This window comes from Mustela nigripes, chromosome 9, assembly GCF_022355385.1.
Source record: "Mustela nigripes isolate SB6536 chromosome 9, MUSNIG.SB6536, whole genome shotgun sequence".
Classification (NCBI taxonomy): Eukaryota; Metazoa; Chordata; class Mammalia; order Carnivora; family Mustelidae; genus Mustela; species Mustela nigripes.
Window position 1 is genome coordinate 83,583,720 of NC_081565.1, and position 27,786 is coordinate 83,611,505.

The 27,786-nt window shown below is 49.3% G+C and overlaps 1 protein-coding gene and 1 long non-coding RNA gene across 10 annotated transcripts in view; one reads left to right on the forward strand and one right to left on the reverse strand.

Moving 5' to 3' along the window:
* Positions 1-3,242: 3,242 nt before the first annotated feature.
* Positions 3,243-10,570, reverse strand: LOC132024848 (uncharacterized). 2 transcript variants are annotated; one of them, XR_009406331.1, is made up of 5 exons: positions 10,122-10,570; positions 7,904-8,041; positions 7,004-7,054; positions 6,016-6,075; positions 3,243-3,442 (listed from the first exon to the last, which is right to left on the reverse strand). It is a non-coding gene; the product is annotated as an uncharacterized LOC132024848 (long non-coding RNA). The 2 variants fall into 2 exon arrangements; XR_009406330.1 differs by lacking the exon at positions 3,243-3,442 and adding an exon at positions 4,430-4,758.
* SMARCA2 (SWI/SNF related, matrix associated, actin dependent regulator of chromatin, subfamily a, member 2) overlaps positions 9,067-27,786 on the forward strand; it is a 179,595-nt gene continuing 160,875 nt past the window's right edge. For 2 of the 8 annotated variants that reach the window (XM_059411930.1, XM_059411937.1), the window contains exons 1-3: positions 11,525-11,639; positions 22,840-23,103; positions 26,153-26,282. In XM_059411930.1, coding sequence (XP_059267913.1) covers positions 22,876-23,103; positions 26,153-26,282 — 358 coding nt within the window. In that variant the 5' untranslated portion in view covers positions 11,525-11,639; positions 22,840-22,875. Of the gene's footprint in view, positions 9,202-9,809; positions 9,977-10,875; positions 11,038-11,211; positions 11,328-11,524; positions 11,640-22,839; positions 23,104-26,152; positions 26,283-27,786 lie in introns of those variants that run through there. The other 6 variants (XM_059411931.1, XM_059411934.1, XM_059411932.1 and 3 more) reach the window with 6 other exon arrangements.

Sequence of the window (27,786 nt, forward strand, 5' to 3'; positions counted from 1 at the left end):
CCTTCTTCACTCTTCTGCTGGACTCTCTGGGGCCAGTGGGACTGACTCTGTGGGGCTGCATTTCCCGGGCGCCTGGATCTGCTGCAGTCAGCCCCTGGGAGGCACCAGCAGGAGACAGGACAGCTGGAGGACTGGAAGGAAGGGCAAGACAGGGTCTCTTCTCTTTCTGCCTCTGGTTGCTTCTCCAGCAACAGCTGTACCCCCGCAGTGGTTTTGAGAACCGTCATGGGTTCCCCTCGCTCTAGGAGACCGTGGTCTCTGGGTTCTGAGTTCTGCCTTGTCCTTTAGCTCCCTCAGCTTCGAGGTGAGTGTGACTTCTTACTCTTGGTACTCTCAGTTCCATATCTGACTTCTCAGCTCTTCCCTCGCCTGTGTAATCAATTTCCTGAATTAAATTCCTCCATTTCCCTAGCTGGACCCTGACTGGCACAATTCACTATATACCTAAGTATTTGTGTATCGGGTCATGATGGAGAATACATTCTGTGCGGAGAGGAGTTGTTAGAGCAATTTGAAAGCCACTGTCTATGAAAATGAATCTGACAGCAAAGGGCGGACAGCGGTGGGCCCGATTCTTCACTTGGGCGTTGATGGCTGGTACTGAGCTGAAGACCGTGAACTTGGAGATTCTTTTTCTCTCTTTTTTTTTTTTTTTTTAAGATTTTATTTATTTATTTGACAGAGAGATCACAGTAGGAGAGAGGAAGGGAAGAGATCACAGAGAGAGAGGAAGGGAAGCAGGCCCCCTGCTGAGCAGAGAGCCCAATGTGGGACTCGATCCCAGGACCCTGAGATCATGACCTGAGCCGAAGGCAGCGGCTTAACCCACTGAGCCACCCAGGCGCCCCTTTTTTTCTCTCTCTTAAAAAGGAGAAACTTTGTGGTACAGAAGAAGGAGTACCGACGGGGGGGATGAGGAGACCAAGATTCTAATCTTGATGGGTGACCATGGGCAATCCATGTAATCATGTGTTCTAGTCCATGATGCTTCCTTTGTGCACGGAACCAGGGGCTCTGAGATTGGTATGTCTTTTTTTCTTTAAAGATTTCTTACTTATTTTTCTGCAGAGAGAGACAGAGAGCAGCGCATGACCAGCGGGTAGAGGCAGAGGAAGAGGGAGAAGCAGATGAGCCTCCCTGATGAGCAGGAAGCCCGATGCGGGACTCGATCCCCAGACCCGGGATCATGACCTGAATTGAAGGCAGATGCTTAACTGACTGAGCCACCCACGTGCCCCTGGCATGTCTTTTTAAAAGGGATTCCTATAAGAAGCTGTAGTGTTACCATTTGAAAGAAGACGTTGATACACAGCCTGTGACAGCTCAAAGACCAGTGAGACTAGCACCTGTAGGCTGTTTAAAAGAATAGTCACTTACCTAGATCATTCCATTACACTTGCATTATTTAATTATTTTCCTCAATTGATAAATATTTCTTTATTATGCTAGCACTAGAAATAATAGCTCAGCATTCGGGTCATAAAGTTCTTAGGGAATAAACATTGATATGGGCTGTGGGACTTGCAGAATATCAGGTAACAGTGGTCACGGTCATTAATGTCGGTAAATAAATCACTCTGTAAGACAAATGCCCCCATGGGAAGATGTATTTTTTAAGTAGCTGAGTAAGATATAGGTAACGTGTGAGGTGCCGATCTCTTTAAGATGCACACATACCCCCCCATGCCCTAAGTCCTATTGAACAAACAAAAAATGTTGCATGTTTTGATGTTCTTTGACCTTATCAGCCATTCCCTTGCTTTCCTCCTTATTTAAGAAAAGTCTATGACCAAAAGTCCCCAGTCTTCAAAATAGTAAAATGCCAACAGATACCACAATGTCTCTGGTGAGATAAGCAATTGCATATTCACAATTCCAGACCAGATGTGAGCTTTTCCTCTATGCCCAGCATTCAGTGAAGTCAGGAACTGCTCAGCTGAGTTTATCTGAAGGGGAGATAAAAGATAGAATCTTCCTGCCTGGCATTAAACCTTGCCCCATGCAGAATCCAGATGCTCGCAACCCTTTTTTCAAACTTTGTGTATTTGTCGTTGTTTTTTGTTTGTTTGTTTTGTCTTGTTTTTAATATTCATCACTTTCTGACTGGTGACACCATTGAAGACTACAATAAACCATATTGTTGTGGAATGTGCTTTGTCCCCACCTGCAGGGACAAATTTTTTTGGTCCGCGGAGACTGATTTTTTTTTTCCCCCTCCAAAGCAGATTATTTATCTCAATTTCTTTAAAGAGTCATCTAAGGTAGTTTTCATGGTTATTTCTGTTTTTATATGTTCCTGGTTTATTTTCTACTCTTCCCTTCAATTTACATAGAACGACTTCAGGCACAGGAAAAAATGGCCGGGATTAAAACAACAGCAGATTGCGCTTTTGCGTGTTGAACCTGAAGCAAGAATCTGGTGGGTGATGTGTTGGAAGGCAAGCTGGAAGAGGGTCGCACACACATAAGGTGCAATGGATGGCAGCTGAAAAGAGAAGTCCGGTAACAGCCGAAGGTGGTCTGAAAGTAAAATGCTGCCGTAAAATCTCCTACAGCAGCGTGGGAAGGGGACCCACGGCATGTTCTGCCCCCGCAGCGTGTGGTTGAGGGGCTTGGAGATGACCTAAGCGTCACACTGGTAAGAAGCATATCATCATTCAGGGAAACAGAGGGCAGTGGGGACAGTGGCCTGCCAAGGAGAAGTTAAAATATTTGAACAATTGATAACAATAAAAAATTTTCAGGCTCTGGATTCTTGTTCTGATCCCCAAAATGCACCTGCCCAAAGAGGCGTCGAAGCCTCAGAGATAAGTTCACGACAACATTTGTAAAACCCCTTCTTGTCTGGTCAACAATGTATAATGGAGTATTATTGAAAAAATGCTTCAGAGTGAAATTATCCTCAGAAAGCGCATCTCCAGAGACAAATGAAGCCCTCCTTTGGGCAGTTAGGAAGCATTTGAATTATCTAGAGAAATACTGAATTCTAAATGGTTTTTCTAAGGATAGACATGATTGGACGTAGAAAGTGTGCCCGCTTTATTTTGTGAAAGTTAAGGGAAAGGTTAATTTCTTATCAGAAAAGTCCCCTAGATCATTAATGCTGGTGATAGCTCGATAGCAGTGCTTCTTACCCCCTGTGCTGAAGATCTCCTGGAGGATCTGACTGAAGGTATGGACTGCCTTTGCAGAAAAGCACATCTCAACATGATCATGGAATTTCAAACACGGTGTCGAGGGATGGTTGAATTCGCCAAAGATCATTTATATTCCACTGCCCCCCCATTCCCTAATGGGTTAAGAACCCTGTATTGATGATAAATGATGGAACAAGTTTTTACATGAGCAGCACAGATCACGCCGAGTCTGGAGCTTTACCAAGCTGGGTTAAAAATTCTGACTTCATCGCTTAGTTCTCTCCAAGTCGTTTGATCACATTCCGCTTGCAGTTAAAAAGGAAAAGAATGAAGTAAGGATAGACCATGACTTATGTCTATTAATTCGTAATGCATGTATTCAGTATTACTATATCAAGTGTATCATAAAACATACACAAAATAGAAGTTATAGAAGACCGAGATGAAGATGAGAAAATAAAATACCCCGCTAATCACGATGATATCATCCTCTATCAATAGTTAATATCTCACGGAAAAATAGATGCTCAGATCAGAATTCATCATTAATGACAGTTCATAGAAATCCAAATTGCAAGTAGTCTCGCAAATTTGTGAATGTTTTTGACCTATTTCTTGTCAGATCCAATTAGACTGTCATTGTTTTCACTGGCGAAAAACTCTTAGAACTGAAAGTGGCAGATTTGATCTTGATTTTCACCTGTGAGTGCATTATTGGATTTATCTCAATCTTCGATTTCTTTGAAGGAATCTTTGAAGCCACTTGTTTTCCAAATAAGAGAGTTAATTGGTTAAAACCAGACAAGACACTTTGCGGAAGGTGTGAACTTTAGGCAGTGTCAACACCCTAAAGTCAGTGAAAGAATGAGGTGGGGGCACTGTCACCCCTCCCCGGGGCTCTTCAGTGAGTACTCCTCAGGTACAGCACTGGGCACGTGACCACTTTCCTGGGCACCTCGTAAAGGTGCTACTTGAATAAATATAATGAACGTTTGGAAAGCTTTTCTCTTTTTGATCATTGTATATATTTTTTTAAAGATTTTATTTATTTATTTGACGGCAGACATCACAAGCAGGTAGAGACATGGGCAGAGGTAGAGGGGGAAGCAGGCTCCCTGCCAAGCAGAGAGCCGATGTGGGAGTCGATCCCAGGACCCCGGGATCATGACTTGAGCCGAAGGCAGTTGCTTAACCAACTGAGCCACCCACGTGCCCAAGAAATAGAATTTCTTTTTTTTTTTTTTTTTAAGATTTTATTTATTTATTTGACAGAGATTGCAAGTAGGCGGAGAGACAGGCAGAGAGAGAGGGGGAAGCAGGCTCTCCGCTGAGCAGAGACCCCGATGCGGGGCTCGATCCCAGGACCCTGAGATCATGACCTGAGCCGAAGGCAGAGGCTTAACTCACTGAGCCACCCAGGCACCCCCAAGAAATAGAATTTCTAATGTTCTTCCAAAATCACAGTGAACTGCCTTGCTCACTCCACTATGGAGACCCCACCTGAGGCAAATTATTTAATGCCTCTCAGTTTCTTCATCTGTAAAGTGGGGATAATGTCACGTAACTCAGTCGGATCAAGTGGACCAAGGGCATGGGTCAAGGCCTGTGCACAAACCCTGGCCTGTGATTTAAAGGAGAAATAAAAGGAGATACTATTATCCTGATTACTCCTCTATCACACGGCTGTTAAGTGAACTCGTGTTGCTCCTAGCCTAATTTAAAAACCACACAAAACCTCCTCTCAGTGCTCTCTATATGACTTCGAGAGCTGTAGTTTCTCACCTCCGACCTCACCCCCCGAAACAGAACAAACCAAACAAAAGCATATTAGCCTTTTCAGCTTGAAAAACAGCGGATTCTGAACACTTAGTAATCCTGTTCATTAGCTTGAGAATTACTAATTGGGAAGACCCCTTAGATCCTATCAGATAATTTTAATATGGGAGAGGGTTGTTTGCTTTTTGGTGTTTTTGCTTTGTTTTTAAACAACATACAATGTACTAGACGCCTGGCTAAGGGCTGAGGTTTCAAAGATGAATTGAACTTGCTCTAGGCCCTCCAGGCACTAACCATCTAGTGGAGGATACCAACCAAATAATCGCATCAAAGTGGTAAGAGCTATAATGGAGGTACACACTGGTTGCTATGGGAGCAGAGTCGGCTAAGCAGCTTCTTTTGCCTGGGGAGGGCAAGGAGGGCCACCGGAAGGAGGCTGGGCCATAGCTGAGTCTTGGAGGATAGGCCTGGGAATCTGCATTTTGGTCGGACGGAGGTATATCCAGTATGGCCCCTTAGGAACCTGCGGGTAGTCCAGGTTTCTGGCGCCGGGGTTTGAGGGGTTTGAGGAAGTCAACGAGACTGGCAGAAATCCGTCCGTACGGTGCTCAGCCTTGGATGACATGCTATGACCGAAATTTATCACGGAATGTATTGGAAATAGACAAAGGCTCTTAAGTGAGAGGGAGATGCCATCACAGAGAACAGGGCGGATATTTTGGAGGAACGACTGACGAAACAAAATCTCTTGAGACAGTTGGTTGGGAAAAAGGAGAAAGAAGAGCTTTTACCTCTGTAGTCAATTTACTTGCTAATTCTAAACTCGTCACTAAAGTAAATGTCGGCTAATTCACTTTTGTCCAAGAGCCTAAACAAGTTTAGGCTCCATGACTGCAGAAGAAGTATTCATTTCCTAAGTGTCTGACTTGTTCCTGTCGGAAGCCTGGCAACACTTCAGCCGGCCATTACCAGTTTGCCTGGTGGGATTACAAGCTTCCAAATGTTGCATGAGGAATTGTTCCCTATGAGGATGTTATAGCCAGATACCAATTTTCAAACCCAACATCCACTCTAAACAGAACATCAACCGCAGCCGACTTACATAACAAGTGAAGGTGGCCATACAGACATGAAAGAGCGACTTCCATCTCTTGATGCCAAACTAGAAAGAGAAAAGCAAGTTCAGAGAACACATCATGACTCATCAAAGTCCAAAAGGAAAAGCTTCACTCACACACAGCCACCCGCGCAACCTCTTGGGGTCCTTTTAGCCTGCAACCATATTGGCTTTTGTGTGGATCTTCTGCGAGACAAAAGAACCCCATCATTTTCCTCCTTAACATCAGTCGTTACATGTTACTTTACCTAAGAGATGAAGCTTCTGCTCCATGTTCTACAGGCTTCCCCCGCACCCGTACTGAGTGAATGCCTTTTCTTTTTTTTTTTTTTTTTTTTTAAAGATTTTATTTATTTACTCGACAGAGAGAGATCACAAGCAGGCAGAGAGGCAGGCAGAGAGAGAGGAGGAAGCAGGCTCTCCGCTGAGCAGAGAGCCCGATGCGGGCCTCGATCCCAGGACCCCGAGATCATGACCTGAGCCGAAGGCAGCGGCTCAACCCACTGAGCCACCCAGGCGCCCGAGTGAATGCCTTTTCATTTCTCCTGAGTGTAGGCCTTACTTTCTAACATTTCCACTTTCTGCAGCGCCTGCCACCAACAAGACGATTCTTCCCGAGGGAAGACCAAAAGGGAGACGGTGGTGCTTTCTTAGACCAATACGAAGGGAAAAGGAGATGCAGTATCTGTATTTAAGCTCTGCTCCCAGAGACAGATTTTATTTTTCAGTTCCCATAGTTGAGTATAGAATTCATTGATACCAGTCCTTCCAAGCGCTGCATCAAAATGTTATATGAGCTGAGGAATATACACGGGTAGCAAAGCAAGCATTTTCTTCTCCACTCTCCCTCTGACAAAACGCCAGGAGGAATGGCCAGTCTCTTCCTCCAGTGTCTTACTAAGATGATTGTTCTCTCTTTGAAATGTGGCATGGCCGGTGAAGATGGAATCCTAAAGGGATCAAAGGTACTTACGCACAAGGAAGGATAAGTGTGAGGTTGGTGTGCCAGAGAAACAAATTGGGCCTGAAAAAAAAATTAGAACCTATTATTAGCTAATATAATAAGCATTGCCATTAGGTGAGGGCCCTCTTACTGACAACTAGATTATCTGGCTATATTATTAGTTGCGGTTTATGAGGCAGTTAGAAGTTATACTTTTACTACATTGCTAATTTCAAGGTTTCTCGATGTCTGTTTCCTGGGGAAAAGTTATCCTGGCATATCCTCAGGCAGAAAAACAAGTTCTAACAGTCAGTCCTTTAGGGCATACTCTATCCTATTTCTCTTAGATGCGTTCTCTTTTGTTATCCCGAGGTTCACTTTGGGATAGATGGGAAAGTATAACGCTGAAGTTATCAAGCAGGTCACAAAGCCTCAGAAACTACGGGATGCTGACATGGACACTCCTTGGCTCCTGAACTTGGTGGCCTTGCAGACTTCTGCTTCCCCTCGCAATGGGCCAGCCACGTAAACAGATTTTGCCATTTCATGAGCCGATGCAGCCTTGTTTCTTGTCTTCAACTTCTCCAGTGCCCAGTTCCCAGCATCCTAGAACTGCGTTTCAGACCGGCCTGCTCCAAGAGTCAATTCTGCAACTGCAAAATGGTCTTAAAATAGGATTTTACTCTAGGGGGAAAATCCTCAACCAAATAGCCACAGTGCGCTTTGAATGACTAATTGAAGCCATTACATTACAAAATAAGGGATACATCATTCTTTTCATAACACTACCATATAGGAACAGTTTTAATTTTAAGAGTCAAGCACTTACATTAATCTGAGTCTGAAATAATAGGCCCCTGATTTAAAATCTCCTAACATTCTTTCACACTTCATAAAACTAAAAATAAAATTGTCTCAGCAAACACTGACCTATTCCGCCAGCCAAAGAACTGTATTTCAAGGAGAATTAGAACAAGAGGTCGCCCAACTGCCAAGTGCCGGCAATCCACTGTGCGGAGCCTTAATCGCTCTTAAATGCGAGGTGGGAGAGAAGAGCCAGCCTGTGGACTGTACAGGATAAGAGATTTATTCCCCTTCCTAAATCAAAAGCAGATTCCATGCTTCAGCTGTCCCCTAAGCCGCTCGCCCCGCCCCCACGGGGTTGTTTTTCCGTAATTTTGTATATATTCCCTTCGCAGATGACAGGTGAGGGAAGCTTCCAGTGCCCTATCTGGTCCACGAAGTAAACAGAGGGGTGAGGATGGGCTTATTTATTTACAAGGCGTTCAGCCTCTCAGCTGTTTTTTTTTTTTTTTTTTTTTTTTTCCCCTCACTGGCATTTGGAAGCTTGCCGTCCTCCAGAAATGAGACAGATTTGGCAGGAATGTTCTTTGTGCCCGCCTCCCTTTTTACCGGGGAGGAAGGGGACAGATTTATAATTACAACCTTGAGTGGGGGTTGGGGAGAAAAAGTTTCAGCCGGCACGACGATGCCTGTTTCTTCTTTCACGGTCAAGACCGTGCCGCCAGCCGCTCTGGTGCCCCCCCGGGAGCCCTCCGCCTGTCCCCTCCCTTTCCCTCTGCAGGCTGGCTCCGGCAGGCGGAGGCACGGTTACATTCCAGCACCTTCTCCACATACCCCCAAACTACTACGCGCGATTACTACGGCCGCCCTGGCTCTCCCGGGGCCGCCTCCGCTTCCCCAGCCTCCCCGGTGCGGGCTGGGGGAGCCCGGAGCACGGCGGGGACAGCGACAACGGGCGCCCGACCGCGCCGGGGCTCGGGGGACGCTCGGCGTCCTGCGCAGTGTCCCCGCTCCAGGCACGAGCACGGCCCGAGAGCCGGCGCCTCGCAGACACACACGGATCCACGCATACAGTAGAGCTGTCTCGATCCACATTCTGGCACACCGCCCCCTCCTCCCCCCCCCCCCCCCCCCCACCCCGAGCTCCCGGAGTCGCTGCGCGGGCCGAGTGACAGGCGCGTCCCGCCAACCCGCGCCCGGCCGGGCAGGGAGGAGCGGCGCGCGGGGCCAACTGCGGCGCGTCTTCCGGCGCCCGCGGAGGCGGCGAGGGCGGGACGCGGGGCGGAGCCCGAGTTTAGGAAGAGGAGGGGATGGCTGTCATCAATGAAGTCATATTCATAATCTAGTCCTCTCTCCCTCTGTTTCTGTACTCTGGGTGACTCAGAGAGGGAAGAGATTCAGCCAGCACACTGCTCGCGAGCAAGGTAAATATAACTTACAACTCCTTTCTCCTCTCTCCCCTCCCTCCGGCCTCGGGGCTGCCGCCGCCGCACCAACACCCCTCCGGCTCCGCGCCGCCTTCGCCGGGGATCATTCATTATCATCCTAATTATTATTTATTGTGCATGCACGGAGACCAAAACAAACAGGCGGGCCAACCGCCGCCACCACCACAACAAAAAAAAAGCCCGCCTCCTCCCCGCGGGCCTCAGGTGGAATGCTCTAACGACAGCTCCCGGGCGGCCGCGGAAGAAACGGGAAAGTTTCAACCGAACCTCGCTGTTCTAATAATAACAGTAATGATGACTACTTCGGGGAGGCGAGGGGCGGGGGGAATCCCCACGAACCCCAGCCTTGACCCTAGGTAGGCAGTCAGCGGTGCGCTGCCAACTCAAGGTTGCAACACACACACACACTCACACACACACTCGGCCAGGTTGCACCCCCCCCCCCCCACGCCACCCCACCATCCCCTTAAAGCTGGGGGAGGGGGACGGTGGAGGGGGGCAGGCTGGAGGGCCCGGGAGGAGGATGGACAGGCGACAGTTCACCCCAGCAGTCCTCCCCGGAAGAGTTGGAAGGGGAGCGGGAGAGGAGGGCGAGGAGCCCGGGCTGGCGGCGGGGCGCCAACGAGCGCGGCTGCCGCCCGCCGCCCGGGGACTTGTTTAAAGGGCTCCCGTGGCCGAGACGCCAGCGGATCGCGGCGGGCGAAGCCGGAGCCGGCGCGCCGTAGAGGCGGCCGCCACCGCCGCGGGGCCGGTGCGTGCCGGATCGGAGGTGTCACCTCCACTTGGCGGGTTCTCTCGGGCGGGGATGGGGACGCTGACCGGTACGCAGGCCTTTAGGCAAAGGGGTTACCGGGGCGCTGCGCCCGGGGCTCTGCGGACGTCCCTGCCTCGGGTACCTGGCGGCCGCGCGGGCTCGGGTGTTGAAGTTCGGGGTGTCCGGCCCCGGGCCGCACCGCCGGGAGGGCGGGAGGAGGCCCCAGAGAAGGAGGTCGGAGGTGCCCGCCGGGCTCAGTTACCCTGCCCTCCCCCTCCCGGGGTTTGTTTTCTTTTGCTTGGCGTCGTCCCCCAGCTTGAGCCGCGGGAACCTCGGGCGTCGGTCGCCCGCGATCGTCCGGGTGCTAGGGGCTCGCTGGGGCCCGGGAGAGCCGCCGCGGCTGCGGGCCGGGAGGCCATGATCTGGATAATCTTCTCTGCCTGACTGTCACAAACAGGACCCGCGCGCACCCGGGCAGCAGTGGTGGCGTTCGCCGGAGAAGGGGAAGGGCTGCGGGGGGGCGGGGGAAGGAGGGAGGGGGTGGCGAGGGCGGGAGGCGGGGAGACCGGGTGGGAGCCTCCTCCCAACGATGACACGCACCCCTTCCTTCTCGCTCCCTGCTTTCGAGTTTGCTTTATTCCCATCCCAACCTGATTTACCCCTTCCTCTGCTCTCCCCCTCCATCCGGCCGTCTTCCCTCCTCCCGTTTGCGTTGCAAAACAGGGCCATGCCATCTGCAAAGGTGTCGCGATGCACTTCCCCAAATAACCGGTCCGGCGTGCCAGTCCCTAGGCGCCCTCCGGCTGCGGGCGCACGCCGAGCCCGGTGCTCCGGGTGCCCCGCACCAGGCCTCGCAGCCTGGGCGCAGTTGCACCGCGCGGGGCGGGGCGCAGCAGTGCGGGCTCCGGGGGACCCCCGTGCCCTGGTCCCGGCACTCGGCGGGTTTCCGGTACACGCGGGGAGATCGCCGCCTGCCAGCGTCTTCGCGCTCGCCCCTGCCTCCGCCGCCTGGATTGCATTATTATTTTTATCCGGGTTGCAGCTTGCGGCGGATCCTGGTGAGCGCGGGGCAGGCCGGACTGCCGGGGGTGGGGGGTGGGGGCGGAGGGAAGTTGGACACGGATCAGGCAGGAAAAAAGAAAAAAAAAAAAAAAAGTTTGGCAGGGCGGCTAAGTAGGGAGGGGGGCGGGAGGGGGCGGCGAGCTCCCGCCGCTCGCGTCTCCGCGCCCTCGGGGCCGGCGCGAGCGTGTCTGCGCGTGAGTGTGAGTGTGTGTTGTGCGCGCCGGGGCCCGTGCGTCGCGAGCAGAGGCGCCGGCGGCCGCCGGGAGCCCCGGGAGGACCAGGCGAGGTTTGGTGGCGGGGGCCGGGGGCGGGGGGTGGCGTGTGCGTGTGGCAGTGAGTGTGCGTGTGCGCGCGCGAGCGGCGGGGAATCAGGAAGTCACAGCAGCGAAGCGCACACAGACATGTTTGATCGCCGTGACATGACGCGCGCGAGGGAGGAAGCGGCGGCGGCGGCGGCGGCGGCGGCGGCGGCGGGGGCCGGGCCGCGGGCTCGGGCGCGGGCCTAGGGCTCGGCTGGGGAGCCCCGCTCCGACCGCCGGTGGCGCCGCCGCCGCAGGCTCGCCGAGCCCCGCGCCTCTTTTTGTTCCGCGTCCCCCAGGTAAGGAGCCTGCGCCGGCGCCGCCCGCCGGGTGCGGAGCTTGTTCCAGCGCTTTCCCTGCCGGCCCCCTCCGGGCTCCCGGCTCGCCTTTCCTGCAAAGTCAGGCAGGCGGGGCAGGCGGGCTCCTCGCCCTCCGCTCGGTCGCGTGGAAAACTTTCCAGCGGGAAGCCCCGCGAGGGGGCCACGGAGAAGGCCTCGCCGGCGGCTGTCGCTGGTCAGCGCCTTCTCCTCCGGGTCCGGAGAGTGGAGTCGCCGCTGTTGCACATGCAAACTTTGGGCCTAAACGTGCCTGCAACTCTCGCAGGATTTACTCCGGCACTCAAATAAATAGGCCGAGTCGTCCCTTTGCTCTTGCCAGGCGTTTGGATTTTTGAAGAGCAGGAGACGGGCTTGGGGAGTCGGGGGAAGTGGAGGGGGCTGTCGTGCAGAATCCATTCCTTCTCTCATGTCTGCGCCGGGTGTTATGTAATTTTAATAGCACATGGGTGCAAAGCCCACACTGGGCTTCTCCCCTCCTTTGTTTATATAACTTTGGGGAGAGTTTTGCAAGGTTTCGCCTTTTTTCCTTCCTCCCCAATCTGGTGGACGTTGGTGCTTTCGAAACCACAAAGCGACGGGGGTTGATATTTGATGCAGAGCTGTCATCATTGTCTCCTGGTCACCAGATAGACTCCATTCCTAAGTACCTGAAATGTTAGAGCCCGGGGGAAGCGCTAACGATACACACGTTCATCTCCTGCACGGGGCGGTTATTTTTAACATCTGTGCGTCATGAAGAGCAGAGTTAAATTTTAAACTCCCATTGCAAAGGACTTTTTTATTTACACCCGGTCGTGCCGTGCTCCCAGGAGCAGAACGCTTGTAGGAACAGAAAGCTTGTTGCTGGCGTGTGGAGTAGCAGAGAATTTCTGCCGCACCAAGCGAAGACGCAGAAGGCCCCGAGAGCTTGACTAAAATAAAAGCCATACCCACCAGCATATGTGTGTAGAGACACTTCGATGTGCACGTTCAGATATTTCGGTCATGTTTGGCGGGGGGGGGGGGGGGGGGGGGGGGGCAGGGCCACTGCCCCAGGCTTGTTTGCTCACACAAGACCTGGTAGGCGACCAGCCTACTTTGAGCACGCTGGTGAAGTGTTAAGAGGTGTGGCAGGTCTTTATCCAAGTTGGTGTATTGTTATGCAAATCCAGACACACTCCCTCTTTTAGGGATCTAATTGCGCTTTTATTCTCCTGGACTTTTTTTTTTTTTTTTTTTTTTTCTTTTAAGTTCCCTGACTCCAGTGTTTGCACTAGGAAGAAGGGATTTGGAGATACCTGTTAGGTACCAAAGATATTTATGGCAGTGGACTAAGGAAAAAATCCAAACCTGGGGACTGGGATCCATTTACCTGATTGGAGGCATTAAGCAGAGGTGGTGCCTTGTGGGTAAATAAGATTGTGAAAATAAATTAGGAGTTTGGGGTATCAGAACCCTTGAAGAATGGTCAGAGGGGAGGGAGTGTCTCCTTCAATGCAGCCTTTCTCTTCTGAGTGACAGCAGTGACATCCCAGCTCTGGGACTAGCTGCACTGTGGCGTCTTAAGAAAATATTCACCGCAAGAGTGTGTTCAAAGGAGCTTTAGATCTTTTCTTTTGTTCGGTTTTAAAGTGGTTTTTGAGCATTTCTTGTCAAGTTTCTTGAAAGGTGCTTTGACCAATACCTGAGGCTTGGAATTGACCAAAAAAGTGCTTCTGCTTGTATTTTATTGCTAATCCTGGAATTATTTCTGACAGTGTAACTGGAAAGTAACACTTTGGCAAATAATTATTCAAAACTTTCTGTCTTTGATTAAGATCAGACATTTACAGGGCAGTGTAAAAGCGTATCCCATTCTCTCTAGGAGACCATTTGGATGCCCCTCACTTTACTATAATATTTTGACATCTCATTTTAAAGGCTTTTATTTTATTAGAGCAAGATCAGAAAAGTGAAAACTTTTTCATAAGCTATAAAAGAGGTGGTGTCCTCCAGTGTTTTCCTGGCTTTTTTTTCTTTTTCTTTCTTTCTTTCTTTTTTTTTTTTTTTTCCTTTAGAAGTCTTCCTTTGTAAACAAGGTCTTTGTCAAACTGCCCTAGGTCAGCAGCTTTCTGATACTCCAGAGAAATAATAAATCATGATTGGTGACATCTTGACATGCTGCCACGAGAACTGAATTATCACAAATATAATGCTGGGCAGGGTTTGCCAGCGCTGGCCTTGTGAGGGAGTGTTGATAGGACCTGATTTCAACCAGCCCAAGTTTTGATTCCCACTGTTTGGGGTCAAGTTGGTTTTCAGGGGAGCCACGGACAGTTTGTTGCTTAACATGAGTGGACTGGGAGAACTCCCTATAAATGAGTCACTTTTCTCTTCTGCAGTGTTTCTGGTGAACAGATGAGAAAATTTCCCTAATGGGAAAGCCATATTTGGGGAGCTGCTTCTGATTTTTCTCTTGTCACTTTCTTGTGTGAAAGAGTGGTCTTCTGAATCACTCCTTGTCCTTAAATGTGTTCTGTAGATCGTTTCAGACCTACAGAGGATGCTGACTTCTCTGTCGTCTTGGGAAGAGTTTGCATGATGGAACTCTAATCTCTAGCCATTTGAAAAAGTCTCGGGTCATTCTGTAAGTAGTTGCGAGCAGAAAATAGGAATGGCGGTAAAGCTGTTTGGTAGAGTACTTAGGAAGGCCTGAGATGTTTATTTTTTCTGCATAGGAAGTCATGATTATATTTACCAGAGAATACAGAAGTCTAAAACTCAGGGCTGCCGCAATCATTATGAAAAATAGCATATGTACTTTGAGGTTATTTATCAGCAAGTTAAATGGGGTCTTGCAATGTGGGTTTGCAAAACTTTACACCTCATTGCTATTTATTATGACTTTGGTTTTTTTTTTTTTTTTTTTCTCTCATGTGAATGTAGTACTTTTCCCTGGAAGTATTCAGGATACATTAGACTGTCAGTATTACAGGTTTTAAAGATACAGTCAAAGATGCTTGAATAATTATACCTCAGCAAAAATATATCGTAGAGCTGATGACATTCAGAAACCACCTCGCTGGGTCTTTACGATGTTGGATAGAGGAATCTTTTGATTTTAATTATGGGTGAATAACTTACTAATTCACTCATTTGGAATGATGGTTTAGATACAGAATACAGGATTTTGGCTGAAATATTGACGTAAGTGGTGCCCTTCTGGGCGTCTGGATTTATAACACATTATTATGTAATTGAAGCTGTGAATTGTGATGCTTTCTTCGTTATGTAAGACTTTCAGAACATTCACACAGTTATAATCAGGCTATAGGCCTGTATCATGTAAAAGCTTTAAAAATCACAGCTTTCTCTAGTATTTTCAGGGGCATAAGTATCAACCCAAGCATTGGTTTTACACCAAGACCATTATCGACACCATTATCTACAGTGATGCAAGCACTGATGTTTTAGGAACTTTTTAGGAGCTGATCTCCTCCAGATATGGGCTGACCCTTTCATGAATTGTCCAGTGGAACCCGTAGGAGTTGAAATGAGTTTGAAGTTTAAAAACCATTAAATATAATTCTAATCCCCCCCCACCTCCCCCCCTTCTTAAAAGCTGAATTCAGGATTTGGAAATTTAAATTACTTAAAAATAGAAAACTCATATCCGAGCAAAAAATATCGGGATGTATTGTTTGGTCGGTTAATAGTAACCCCAGGGAAATTGTCTGTTGGTTTGTCTTTGTGTTTTCTTCTTGAGGATGATTATGTATTTCTTCACCCACTTGATGTTGCATATCCCAATTGTTCTCGTCCCACTGGAAGATATGTCACTGAACTTGCAAGTGGAATGGACAGGAGGGAAGCCCTCTCCCCTTTTCCCCGCACTGCTTTTGAAGTAGGCACATGCTGCCCTTTGTAGCATCTGCAGCGACCTGGGCTGTTGCCGCTGTGCCGTACTCATACATGTGCTAAAATGCTATTAAGCCAAGCCCATAACTCCGTGAAAAGTACACAATCTACAACTGAGATTAAATCTACAATTAAATCTGCAGTTGTGTTTTCAAGAATAGATCTGAGAATATGGTAAACCGCGCAGGCCTCGTGATGCAGGGAGAGGTCGGGGGAGTTGTCGCAGGTCCATGGGGTAGCCTTGTGGGGAGGGGTGGGGCACATGGGGGTACTGAGCATCAGAAGAAAAATCCAGAGACTACAGGGGCTGGTGTGAAGAATCCATGAGAAGACGTTTGACCTGATGGCTCAGGGAGGAGGTTCGTGTTGGGGAGAATTTGTGGAAGACAACGTTGGACGTGGTAGAAAGACTTGACATCCGGACTATTGCAGGAATGTTTTATCCAGTGCTTACTGGAGGCTTGTCTCAGAAGTTTTGAACGAGGGAATTCATGAGCAAAAATAGTTTACATCGCCCTGTGGATTCGAGGCTGGGGTGGGTGTCGAAACCATTGGAAGGGTGTCCCGGTAATATACATTTTTACAGCAGAGCTCATAAGGTGTCTTCAAATTTGGTATTTTACTTGATTCATATCAGAATCGTGGTTGTAGCCGACGACTGTTTTGCCTAGTTTGTAGATGAAGAACTCGAAACTTGAGCTCCAATGAGCTATGGTGGTGATTTCTTTTAAAGGGCATGTTAGCAGTAAATGGCCATTATCCATTTTAATTGCAGTGAACTTGAAGGGTTCCTACTTGAACTTTTGTAGCTACTGTGAAAGCCCCAGCAAGTGGGGCATATCAAAACCCTGAGGTTCATTCAGCAAAGAAGGGTCGAGCTTTACTGCAAAGTCATAGCGCACCTTCTCAGCCAGAAGAGTTTTTAAAATAGGTATTTCAGACTCATATGTTTAGGTTTAATGTGTAAATGCAGTTATCTTAGCGGACAGAGAAGGAGGTGGCTACCACCATTTCTTACCAGCATCCCAAATGAGGCTGCTTGCACGGGGAGCTCACAGAACCGAGGAAGGAGGGTTGTACATGTGAATGGACACAGGACGGTACCTGTCAGGGTGGCGTCCTCTGAAGCGAGCTTTTGTCAGTTTGGTTGGCGTGGTGTGGTTTTGGCCAGTTGCCTAGCAGTTTGGGTTCAACTAAATGTTGGAAGTGATGGCCATCGGTGATAACCTTTATAACTACCAAAGGTCATGAGTCCTGCGTTAAAAGGATGCTCTGCCCTAGTGTTGTTTTGCTGAGGGACTTTTTTCTGGTACTTTGGGTTTGCTCATAGACACCCTCCTCTGAAGCCTTTTTCCTCGGCGGAAAGGTTGGCTCTCCTCGTGGAGGAGGTCCTGGGATTGTGACATAGGTAGGCCACCATCTTGAAGGGTGATGGTGTTAAGTGCCAGGTTCCTGAGTATCCCCAGGGAAGGGCAGGGCAGGAATTAGCTGTTGCAATGTTTGTGTTCTCTTTTGTCCCACACAGAGCTTCCCCTGAGCCTTGGCCAGGTCTGATTCTGGGCAAGGACAGTCCCAGGCCAGGTTATTTAAAGGGAAGGCAGCAGCTAACCTCGTTTGTTTCCTTCGCCGTTTGACAGAAAAGGTCACAAAAGCCGGACCGAGTACCGTGTTTTTATTCCCACCCCTTTTTATTTTTATTGTTTTATTTTTAAAAGATTTTATTTATTTATTTGAGACAGAAAAGGGCACAAGGCAGTGGGCGGGGGCAGGGGGGAGTTGCAGACGGAGAAGGAGAAACAGGCTCCCCAGTGAGCAGGAAGCCTGATGTGGGACTCGATCCCAGGTGGGATGCTGACCTGAGCCCAAGGCAGATGCTTAACTGACTGAGCCACCCAGGCGCCGCAAATCCAACCCCTTTTTAAAACCTACTTGACTTTGAATGGGAAACTGACAGAAAGCACTAGGAGGAAAATGTTTTCTAGGCTTTTCTAGAATTTGGGGTCCAGTGACATGTCCCGTTGAACTTCAGGCCCGGCGTGGTTTTTCCCCGTGGCGTGTTCTGTTTCAAGCTGCACGTCCCAGACCGAGGAGTGGGAGGCCTTTTGGTAATGTTTCTCTGTCTATCCAGGCAACCTTGGTCTCTGAAAAAGAAACTTCTGGTGGATTTATTTCCTTTATCTTCACTGCTGTTCTAGCCCACGCCCCACTCCCCCATTAAGCACAGCAGCGCTTCTGTTCCCGTTGGAGAGATGTTGCTACTTCTTGTAGGAGAATTATCAATTCCTTTATACAGAGCTGCACAGAAAGCGAGAAGCGCTTCAGGTCAGGAGATGTTCTGAATCAGCAAACAGACATAAAAAGAACCCTTATCTTAACTATCTCCTGAGCCCTGCAGTTCTCCCGCAACAGCCAGAGAACTTTAAAAGGACGGAGCTATTCCCCGGGATGCGAGGGGGGCCTAGTTTTTATTGCGAATGTGCCACCTTTGACCCGGACCCCAGTCTTTGTGTAAGTCCGGCAGCGATGAAGATGTGCGGGGAAGCCGGGATGTGCCCATGCTTCCTCGCCTGAGTTACTGAAGAGTCGCTGTCGAGTCGGGATGTCCTGTCTCCCCCCCGCAAACCCTTTCTGTGCTTAGAAAACGAAAGTGTCTGGGAGACATACATCTATTTATTTGTTTGGTTGGTTGTTTGGTTGGTTGGTTTTATGTTTTTTTCCTTGGAGGCCTAGCTGAAAGGTCACCTTCTCCAGGAAGCCCACCGGTATTCCCTCTGCCTCCTTCCACCCTGCAGAGCGCAGGCAGTCTCTCCTGTCCGTCCTTAGCTGTTTGCCTTCTTGTCTTGCAGGAGCTTCCATCTGGGCCCCCACTGCTCTTTATGGAAAAGTCTCTTTCCCTATCAGACTGGCGGAGCCTCGGGGTAAGCCCTCGGGGCCTTTCTGTGCCTCCTACCTGCCTTGTGGGCAGTGGAGATTCAGGACAGCTGGGAATGGACAAGCAAAATGGGCCCTCTGGACGTCTGATTAGACTTCAGCGACCTTCATGCATGACCTCATGTCCACCTCCTATGCTCTCCCGGGCTTTTGGTCACTTCTCTGTCCCTTCATGGGTTGATCTAGTATCACAGCTGGATCTTCAGCCTGGCAGGATCTCCCTCCCATTATTGCCACCTGGAGACTTCTCTGCCCTTCTCTTTGCGTTCCGGGTTCCTGCACGTATGGGGCTCCCGCCTGCCCCAGGGGTGCAGTGGCTCAGCACTGGGCTGCGGCAGGAGATGCAGAGTTCTGTCGACAGATGTGACTCTGAGCCAGCTTCGTGGTCCCTTTCTCACTTCCTGCCCTCACCTTTTACAGGGGGATGTGACAGCAGGTGTCCTCAACTCAGGTTGCTCCTGTGACTCTGACGCCCCCGGGGGCATGTTTAAATATGACGGCAAGGGGGGGGGGCAGTAGTGTTTCGGCTGATCACAGTAGGACAGGAAAAGGTGTAGGTTTGGTCGCTGTCGTCATGGTCAGGCTGGCGACCCTCCACGTTCCAGGAAGTTGAACTCCTATTTAATATGCATCATGATGGGTGCCACCGCTGGGGCTTGCTCAGCTCAGGAGAGAAGGAAGGAGGGAAGGCATCTGGGGTGGTTGCCGCTGTGGGAAGCTCCAACGACTTTTATTTTTAAAAACACACACTCCCCAGTTGTAAAGGCAGGATCCAGATGCAGAAAAAGACAGGGTGTACTGCTGAAAATGTCTTGGCCAAGAACAGGGCGGCCAGCCCTCAGGGAGCGCATTACGGGAGGGCGGAGACTCGCCCTGCCATGCGTGGGGGGGGTGTCGCTGTGCTTTACGCTTTGTCCCCCCACCCCAGACGCGTCGCCTTCCTTCTGTCAGCCACATAACTGTGGGACAGGCTGTGCTCCTCTGTGACGGTGCGTAGCTCTCGCCACCCTACCTCCCAGCCCAAAGGAAACTCAGATTTTGAGTGTTACCTTGTGCAGAGACATGGGCTCCTCCCCTGTCCTGGTGATCTGAGCTTGTCCCAGGTCCCTACTGCGTCCACGCCTGTCACTGCCTGTCTGCATGCTGTCATCCGTGCTTTGCAGGAGGAAGAAGAGGGTTTGATTCCTAGGGACCCCCGGGTGGCTGGTGAAGGAGAAGCTGAGTTGGCCAACACTGGACTTGACACCCGAACCACAGTAACTTAGTAGTGCCCCGCGCCCCTGCTCGAAAGCTCAGCCGCTCTGTAATTCACAGCAGCCGAGTTGCTTTCCGCAGTGGGAAAGGCTGGTTGTGTCCTCACAACCGCGAAGAAGCTCCCAGCAGAAATACAGAGGGAGGGCCAAGAGGCCAGGGCTGTGACCTCCTCCTTGAGAGTCACCCCTCATCAGTCTACCGGGGTGCGGGTGGCGAGGCGTGAATCCCGGGACAGGCCAGATTCTGCCCCACAAAGGCCACTGCACACAGGACTGGGGCCCGTCCTCGAGATGCTTGGAGTCCTGGGTGCCCAGGTGGGGGAAGCCTTGAGATGCTCAAGCCCAGAAGAACCAAAAAGACTCTATAGAGGAAAAGCACTGGTGCCCCGGATCCCAGGGTTGGTGGTGGTCTCGGGATGGGAAGACCAGACAGAACCTGCATCTCTGGACGCGATCAGAGCAGCCTGAGTGTCCCGTTCCCGGTTTGGATGATCCTCCAGATTCCTGCGTGCATGAGCCGGGGCAAGGCTCCTCCTTAGTTACACTTCTCGGCCTCTCTGAGCGCCTTTCTTTGCGACGCGCGGTTGGCCCAGGCGCCAGACGCTTCTCTTCTTCGTAAGGAGTTTCCTCCACAACATGTTGCTGTGTCCACAGTCCCTGGAGGTATCCAGTACTTTTCCATCCCCCCCCCTCTCGTCTCTTTTCCCCTTAAAGAACCTTTTTAGGAGTTGCCTTTAACATAAAAACGAGGAGCATTTGTATGGGACAGTATACAAGTAATCCCAGCATCCAGCCAGATTCCCCCACGGCAGCGATTCCATACCTGGGCACGAGGCAGGATTAAGGGTCAATATACGTTAAAACAGAAAATGTGGCCAGTGGGGACCGCCAGGCTCAGCATTCATATCTTCATTGTTCAGACCGCTGATGGGTTACCGGAATAGCTATTGAAGCCCATGTCAAGGTAAACCATAACAGGAAGTAAGCAATTTCCTTTTATTCACTGAAAAATAAAGGGGTGTATTAGTTTGCTGATATACATGAAAGAACATTATAACTTGTAGTACCTCCGAGTTGACGTCAGCTCCCTAAATTTAGGACACTGACTGAACGAGCCTGTGTATGAGGGGGTGGCATGCAAAAAAAAAAAAAAAAAAAGGTAAAAAAAAAAGTTACTTCTGCCCGCTTTGTTAATCACAAAGAATAAATAATAACATTTGGCTCTCTAGTGAATTCAAGGCTATAATTCACGCTTGAAGCTTCCCTGTTGTTTTAGAAACCACTTCAGCTGGGTTCTGAGTCCCATCTTGTATCAGCAAAACACTGTGTTATAATCCCTCCAACGTAGCCTTTCATTGCTTCCCGTTTTAGCTCGAATTCATTCATCAGAATGGCCTAAATTCTTGCCTCCCCTTCCTAGATTTCTTTATGTGAACGTAGCTCAGGCATGGATTACTCTCTAATTTTTTATTTATCAAATAACGGGTGCTATTCATAGTTTGCCCTTGGAATCCGTGGGCCTGCATTCAGCTCCTTTTTGAGCCCTTCCCACACGACAGGCAGGCTGGAGGAACCGGGGACACATAGGAGTGAAGGGGAGCAGGACCCGTGCCCTCAAGGCCCTCACTTTCCAGAGACTCAGCAGGAGGGGAGAGCCGGAGGCGACGAATGGAACTAATGTGGGTTTTTTGCGTATCCCCGGCCGTGAGCGGCCGGGCCCCTGTGGTCCATTCCCAGCCCTACCACTAAGTAGTGGGTGAGCAAATCACCGACAGGGTCTCATTCTGTGTTTTTTGAGGTTGACAGCAGAAAAGTTTTTGTGTGGACAGTGTGCGTGGCCCCAGGTAGTATAAGGTCCTGTGTCGCACTGAACACTGACGCTCTTCAGTTACCACCGATGCGGCCTCTGGGAAACAGCATCTTTGCTTGTTTTGGGTCCCGTCCAAGAGGCAGGCATGCCCACCATGAGGCAGTTCCCCACGACAAGGGGATGCCAAGAAGTCTTGGAGTGTGGGTGACGGAATCTGGCTTTCCCAAAGTCGGAGAACTGGGATTTTCTCACCCCGTCCGTGCTGGGTGCGATCTGGTAGTCACAGATGACTTCTCTTGGAGATCTTGGGCCACAGAGAAGCCAAGGTTGAATCCCCGGTCTCAGTTCTCCAAGTGGTCTTCGATTCATGAGCCGGCAGGAGGACCACATTGAAACCGCTCCTTCTGGGGTGCCCGGCTAGCGTCTGCCTTCAGTCCAGGTCATCATCTCGGGGGCCTGGGGTCATCAAGCCTCCCTCTCGGGCATCCCTGCTTCTCCCTCTGCTGCTCCCCCTCCTTGTGCTCCCCGTCTCTCGGTCAAATAAATAAATCTTTAAAAAAAAGAAATCAGTGAACTGTTTCTTCTGATCACTTGTGGTACAGCAGAGGCGGTGGGGACAGTAATGATGCGTGGGGGGCAGGGGAGGCCCGGCGGTGACACAGCACTTACACTGCGTTTCGGTCTCAGCCAGTCGCTGTTCTTTGTCGGCATTTGAACCCCTGTCCCACAGCCTCTGCTTTTCCCACAACGGCTAATTCTCTTTCCTTCTCTGTTTCTGAAATTGTACTTCTTTCCCCCCATTTAACTGTCTAGAATTCTCTGTGAAGTTTCCGGCGCTCATTCGCTTAGGAAAATGTGTCTTGGTTGGATACTTTTTCAGGGGTTTTATGTTTTAATGGCTTTGGGGGGTTAATGACTTGTAAGGTGCCCAAGCCAGTAAGTAATGGAGAGCATCTGTTGACTCCGGTAATAAATTTCCAACTTGTTTAGAATTCTGCTTATGTGTTAAATTTGAGTTTCTCCAGTGGGTCTTTTTTTGTATCTTGGATGATTTATATCTTTCTGGGGAATCATTTAGAGTGGGTTTTTTTTTTCCCTTTTAAACAAGTGGTCTTCATAAAGACTAGGGCAGATGGATCTCTATCACACTCCCTCAAACATCTGGACGCGACAGGGCAGTCCTGTTTGATGTTTGTTACAGAAATGGCACCATGAAAGACTAACACTGTTTCATTCTGATCTTAACATCATGTTGAAAACATTCCTTTCTCTTTTCTTCCTTCGCACTCAGGATCCCTCTACTGACTGGTCAAGACCGGAGAGGTAGATGTCCACGCCCACAGACCCTGGCGCGATGCCCCACCCAGGGCCTTCGCCAGGGCCCGGACCCTCACCTGGACCCATTCTTGGACCCAGTCCAGGACCCGGACCGTCCCCGGGTTCTGTGCACAGTATGATGGGGCCGAGCCCTGGACCTCCCAGTGTCACATCACACCCTATGCCGACCATGGGTTCCGCCGACTTCCCGCAGGAAGGCATGCACCAGATGCATAAGGTAAGAGTTTCTTTTCTTCTTTTTTTCTTTTTTTTTAAGATATTTATTTATTTTTTGACAGACAGAGATCACAAGCAGGCAGAGAGGCAGGCAGAGAGAGAGAGGAAGGGAAGCAGGCTCCCCACTGAGCAGAGAGCCCAACGTGGGGCTCGATCCCAGGACCCTGGGATCACGACCCAAGCCAAAGGCAGAGGCTCAACCCACTGAGCCACCCAGGCACCCCAAGAGTTTCTTTTCTTGTTCACTCTGTCTTCTGAGTCATGGATGGCTAATATCCCTAATAACACCCCCTCTTTTTTTTCCCCCTACTCTTATTAATAAGAGAATCAAGCAAGGTCTTTGTCTTATCTTGTATATTATTCAAAACATACGTTCTGAGGCTCTGTTATTGTTACAGATGTTGTAAAAGAAGATCAAATCTTGGCTTTTTGAACAATGCTAGATAGTATTTGTAGTTCTGACAATTAGGTTCTGTGATTTGTGGGTTGTGGGCTGTGGGCCTGGTGAGTAAGTATATTCGCGCATAAATCTTGATTTTTCTCCAGCCATATATGTAAAATCACATATCATCCACGAATGGATGTATTGAAATTTATTCTTCTTTAAGAATGTTGATACTTACTTAAAAAAATAGATCTCACAGAGTGGAAAGTAAACGAGTCATTTTCTAAGGCTTCTTTTTTTTTTTGTTAAGTCTTTATCGAAATAAAGTAGTTTCCAGGGACTCCCTAAAATGCACTTTGCTGTCTCCTCCGTCAAGTGGCGTTATTCTGATTTTGGAAGAGGGCTGGGATTCTGCAGAGCGCAGGTCCATTTGTCTGTTTCTGGACTGAGGTTATAATACTCTCCTATTTATGAGGCTTGGATTGTGGCTATAGGAGGGATCCCTTCAGTATAACTAGGTGTTAGGCCTTTCCCAGGAGATGCGGAGAAGCGAGAGCTGCCTCTTGAGAAAGCCAGCCAGATCCTGTGACCGTTGGCTCTGCAAGTGAGTAAGTGGCCAGTGAAACTCAGTGAGGCCACACTGCAGTGACCCGAGGGGCGTGTGTGATGAGACAAGTAGAGGTTTTCCATCCCTTTCGGATGACGGCGCAGATACATGGGGCGGTCAGGCTGCCTCTTGGTATTAAGTACACAGACCACGGAAGATCCTGGTTTAAAACAGAAGGATTACATCAAAAAAGAGCAAGTCTTTCCTCTAGTCGTGTAGGACTGGAGGTCAGTTTTAAAGTAGGGCATCAGAGCCCAGAAGGGAAGACCCTTTTTCTTACCCTCGTCTTGTCTTGTCTTTTCCTTTTCTTTCCTTTGCTCTTCTTCCATTTTTTTTTTTTTTGAACAAATCTGGTTATTCGATGATTTTCAAATCAGGAAAGTAATATATACTTGCTTTGAAAAGTAAAACCATACTGAGATAAAGAAACGGTTTATCCTGGCCTCACCCAGGTAACAGTTTTGTTCTTGGTTTTTATGCCTCACGTTCCTCCCTGCTCAGTGAAAGGTCCTGGGTAAATCCAGGTGTCCGCACCACACAGGTCTGACTTTTGGGTTTTGTTTCCCTTTCGCCATAATGCCACCACGTCATCACTGTTAATGACTCTGGAACCTCCTCTTCTCCTTTGACAACATACACTGGATACCCTGCATGGTAGCCCCACGTTCTTGCTCTGCTTTCAAGTTTGTTTTGTTTTGTTTTCTTTAACATATTTTTAGCTTGTCCAGTATGTAAAGAAATAAAACTGCTTCTTTTCCAAATCGTATTCTTGAGGGGACGTATTGAACATCTTGACATACTGAAGTCATTACATTGTCTTGCATTCCTATTAAATTAATTTGGGAGCTATTATAGGCCTGATCTGTCACTCGTGGGCCTTAGTCCAAGCGGTTTGAATAATTTCAGGGCGGTTCGAGGCTGTCTCACCTCCCAAATGAAAGATAAAATCTGGAGGAAAGATTTAGCTGACCTTTAGTATCATTTAGGCATTTGGAAGGTGAAAAGGTATGACTGAGTGTTGGGTCCCGGATGGATTTTTGCACTGGGTCGTTTCTCTGGGTGATTATCTCTTCTGATCTCTTCTATTTTGTGACCTAGTGCCTTTCTCGTATCTTCTCCTTATCCCCCACGATACTCTTTTTTGGTTTCACTTTTCTCTCGTTGTACGGAGTTTGCATTTTTCCCCTCCTGTTCCTTCCTACCAACCCCCCAGATGCTTCCCTGCGTGGGGACGCGGTTAAGAGCCTCGAGTTCACACCTGCTGACCAGATGCCTCCCCTTTCTCGAGTCCTTTTCCAGGGCAGCTCTGTGCCTTGTCTTCCTCCTCCTTCTCCCTCTGAGATGCAGCTTTTCGCTTTTCAACATTGCTGGAAATAAACAAGTGGCCTAAATACATCTGCTTGTGTTGCTTTGATTTCCTCCCTATTATTACTATTTAACCGACTCAGAGACACTCTTTATACCAAATTCTTCCCATTTTTCTTCCGAACATCCTCTTTATGGTAAATTTCTCCTCTTTTCAAGTGCATGCTTTTGACTCTGCAGAAATTAACTTTCCTTTCTGTAAAACTGCAAACACTCATACTTTCTTGCTTGAAGTCATTTGGTTTCTATAAACTCCTGGAAGTATTTCTTTCAGGCGGTTCTGAAAATTGCTCTTCCAGTTTGGGGAGGAATAGACTTTTCCTCTCCCCACCCCCTACACACATGCTCCGTTGCCCAATTCTGGATTGGATTAATGTCAGCTCGATGGCTCTTTATCGTGTGCCTGTTAGGCACAAGGCCTCACGTCCTGGTTGGAGTCCCCGTGATCTTGACTTTTTCTTTTTTCTTCCCAAACTCTGCCTTTAAAACGTTTGCAAGTCGTCTTCTGTCTGTGGTGCCGGTTCGTCCGTCATACCTTCCTCCTCCGGCAGCACCCCGCCTCGCCCCTGGGTGGCTTAACCCACTGAGCCACCCAGGCGTCCCTTGAAGACTTTAAAAGTGAGGGATCTTAGGCCCAGACGGAAATCTTGTACCTTCCGGAGGCATCTAACCAATGTCCTTTCAATGTTCCAGCCCATCGATGGTCCGCACGACAAGGGGATTGTAGAAGATATCCACTGTAGCTCCCTGAAGGGTTCCGGTATGCGGCCGCCTCACCCGGGAATGGGTCCTCCCCAGAGTCCGATGGATCAACACAGCCAAGGTTTGTGTCCGCTGCACACCTGCTGTTGGCTCCACCCTGTCTGTCTTCTGTCTTACCGGTTACTTTACTTGTGACTTCCAAAGAATGTGTCTAAGGAAGGCTGAACCCTGCAGGCCGCTTCTCCCCTCAGCCATGCCAACACGACTATGATTTTCGTATGGGCAGTGTTATTTCCAAGATCCTTGTAAATTCTACTGGCCCCCACTGTGTCCAAGCAATCTGCAGAGTGGCTTTGTGCACCCGATGTGGATTCTTTATTATGATCTTTGAAGGTACATGGGGTCAGCCCCGTTTTCTAGATGGGAAAGATGAATCTCCGAGAATTTGCTGTGTTTTCTTAAGTGAGTAAGCGACAGCACCAGAAGGAGAAACCAGGTCTGCCTCTAGATGATAGCAGAGATGTGAAGGTAAGACGAGCCACCTGTGTCCCTTGAATTGCACGCTCAGACATTGTCAGGTGGCTTTTTCTGGCTGTGGAATTACCTGTCATTGCTGGTGGGTGGCTGTGTTTGTCTCCTAGGACCGCTGTAACTGATTCCCACAAACGGGGGGCGGGGGGCAATGAAACAACAGAAATTGATTCTTTCCCACTTCTGGAGGCTGGAAGCCTGAAATCAAGGTATCCACGGACCCTGCTCTCTCTGAAGGCTTTCAGGAAAAACCTTTGGTTTTGCCTCTTCCTAGCTTCTGGTGGTTGAGAGCAACCCTTGGCGGCCCTTGGCTTGTAGATCTCTCATTCCAATCCGTCTTGGTCTCCATGTGACCTTTGGAGTGTCTGTGCCCGCGGCCAGATTCCCCTCTTCTCCTAAGGACACCAGTCATCGGTTTAGGGTCCCCCCCAATCCAGTATGGTCTCATCTTAACTTGATGACATCTGTAAGGATCCTGTATCCAAATCAGGCCACCTGCACAGGTCCTAGAGGTTAGGGCCTTGGCCTATCCCTGTAGAGGACATAATTCAACCCACAGTAACAGCCAATCTGTATATGACATATTTCTCTTCTCCTCAGCGCCCTCCTTCCTCACTGTTGAAGGTACAGTGACTTTGAGTACAGTGTGACCTGTTTGCGGAATCACTGGACGGTCATTTCAGCACGCAAGGGCATGCCTTAACCAAGGACAAGTTAACCCTAGCATGTTGATCTTCACGTTCAAAGTTTGTGGTTTATGTGTTGTCATAGGTAGTCCTTTGTCGTTCAATGTATGTGGGTTTTTTCTCTGTTCATGATTGACCATCCCTCCACCCGAGGGGAGATTTTTTTGACTGAGGATTTTGAGAAAGGTATTCAGAATTAAATACGTGCGCGCGTGCGTGTATGTGTGCACGTGCACATGCACGCGCAAATCATGGAGGCATAGGAGTGTGTCTTCATTCAGAGTCAAGCAGGCTTTGGCTATCCCAGCCTCTGACTGAAATTTTGATGGCCACAGCTATGAGTATCGCAGATGATGCCTCAAATTTTGATCATGGCCGCCAGCCAGCCTGATTCCTTTGGATTTTTTG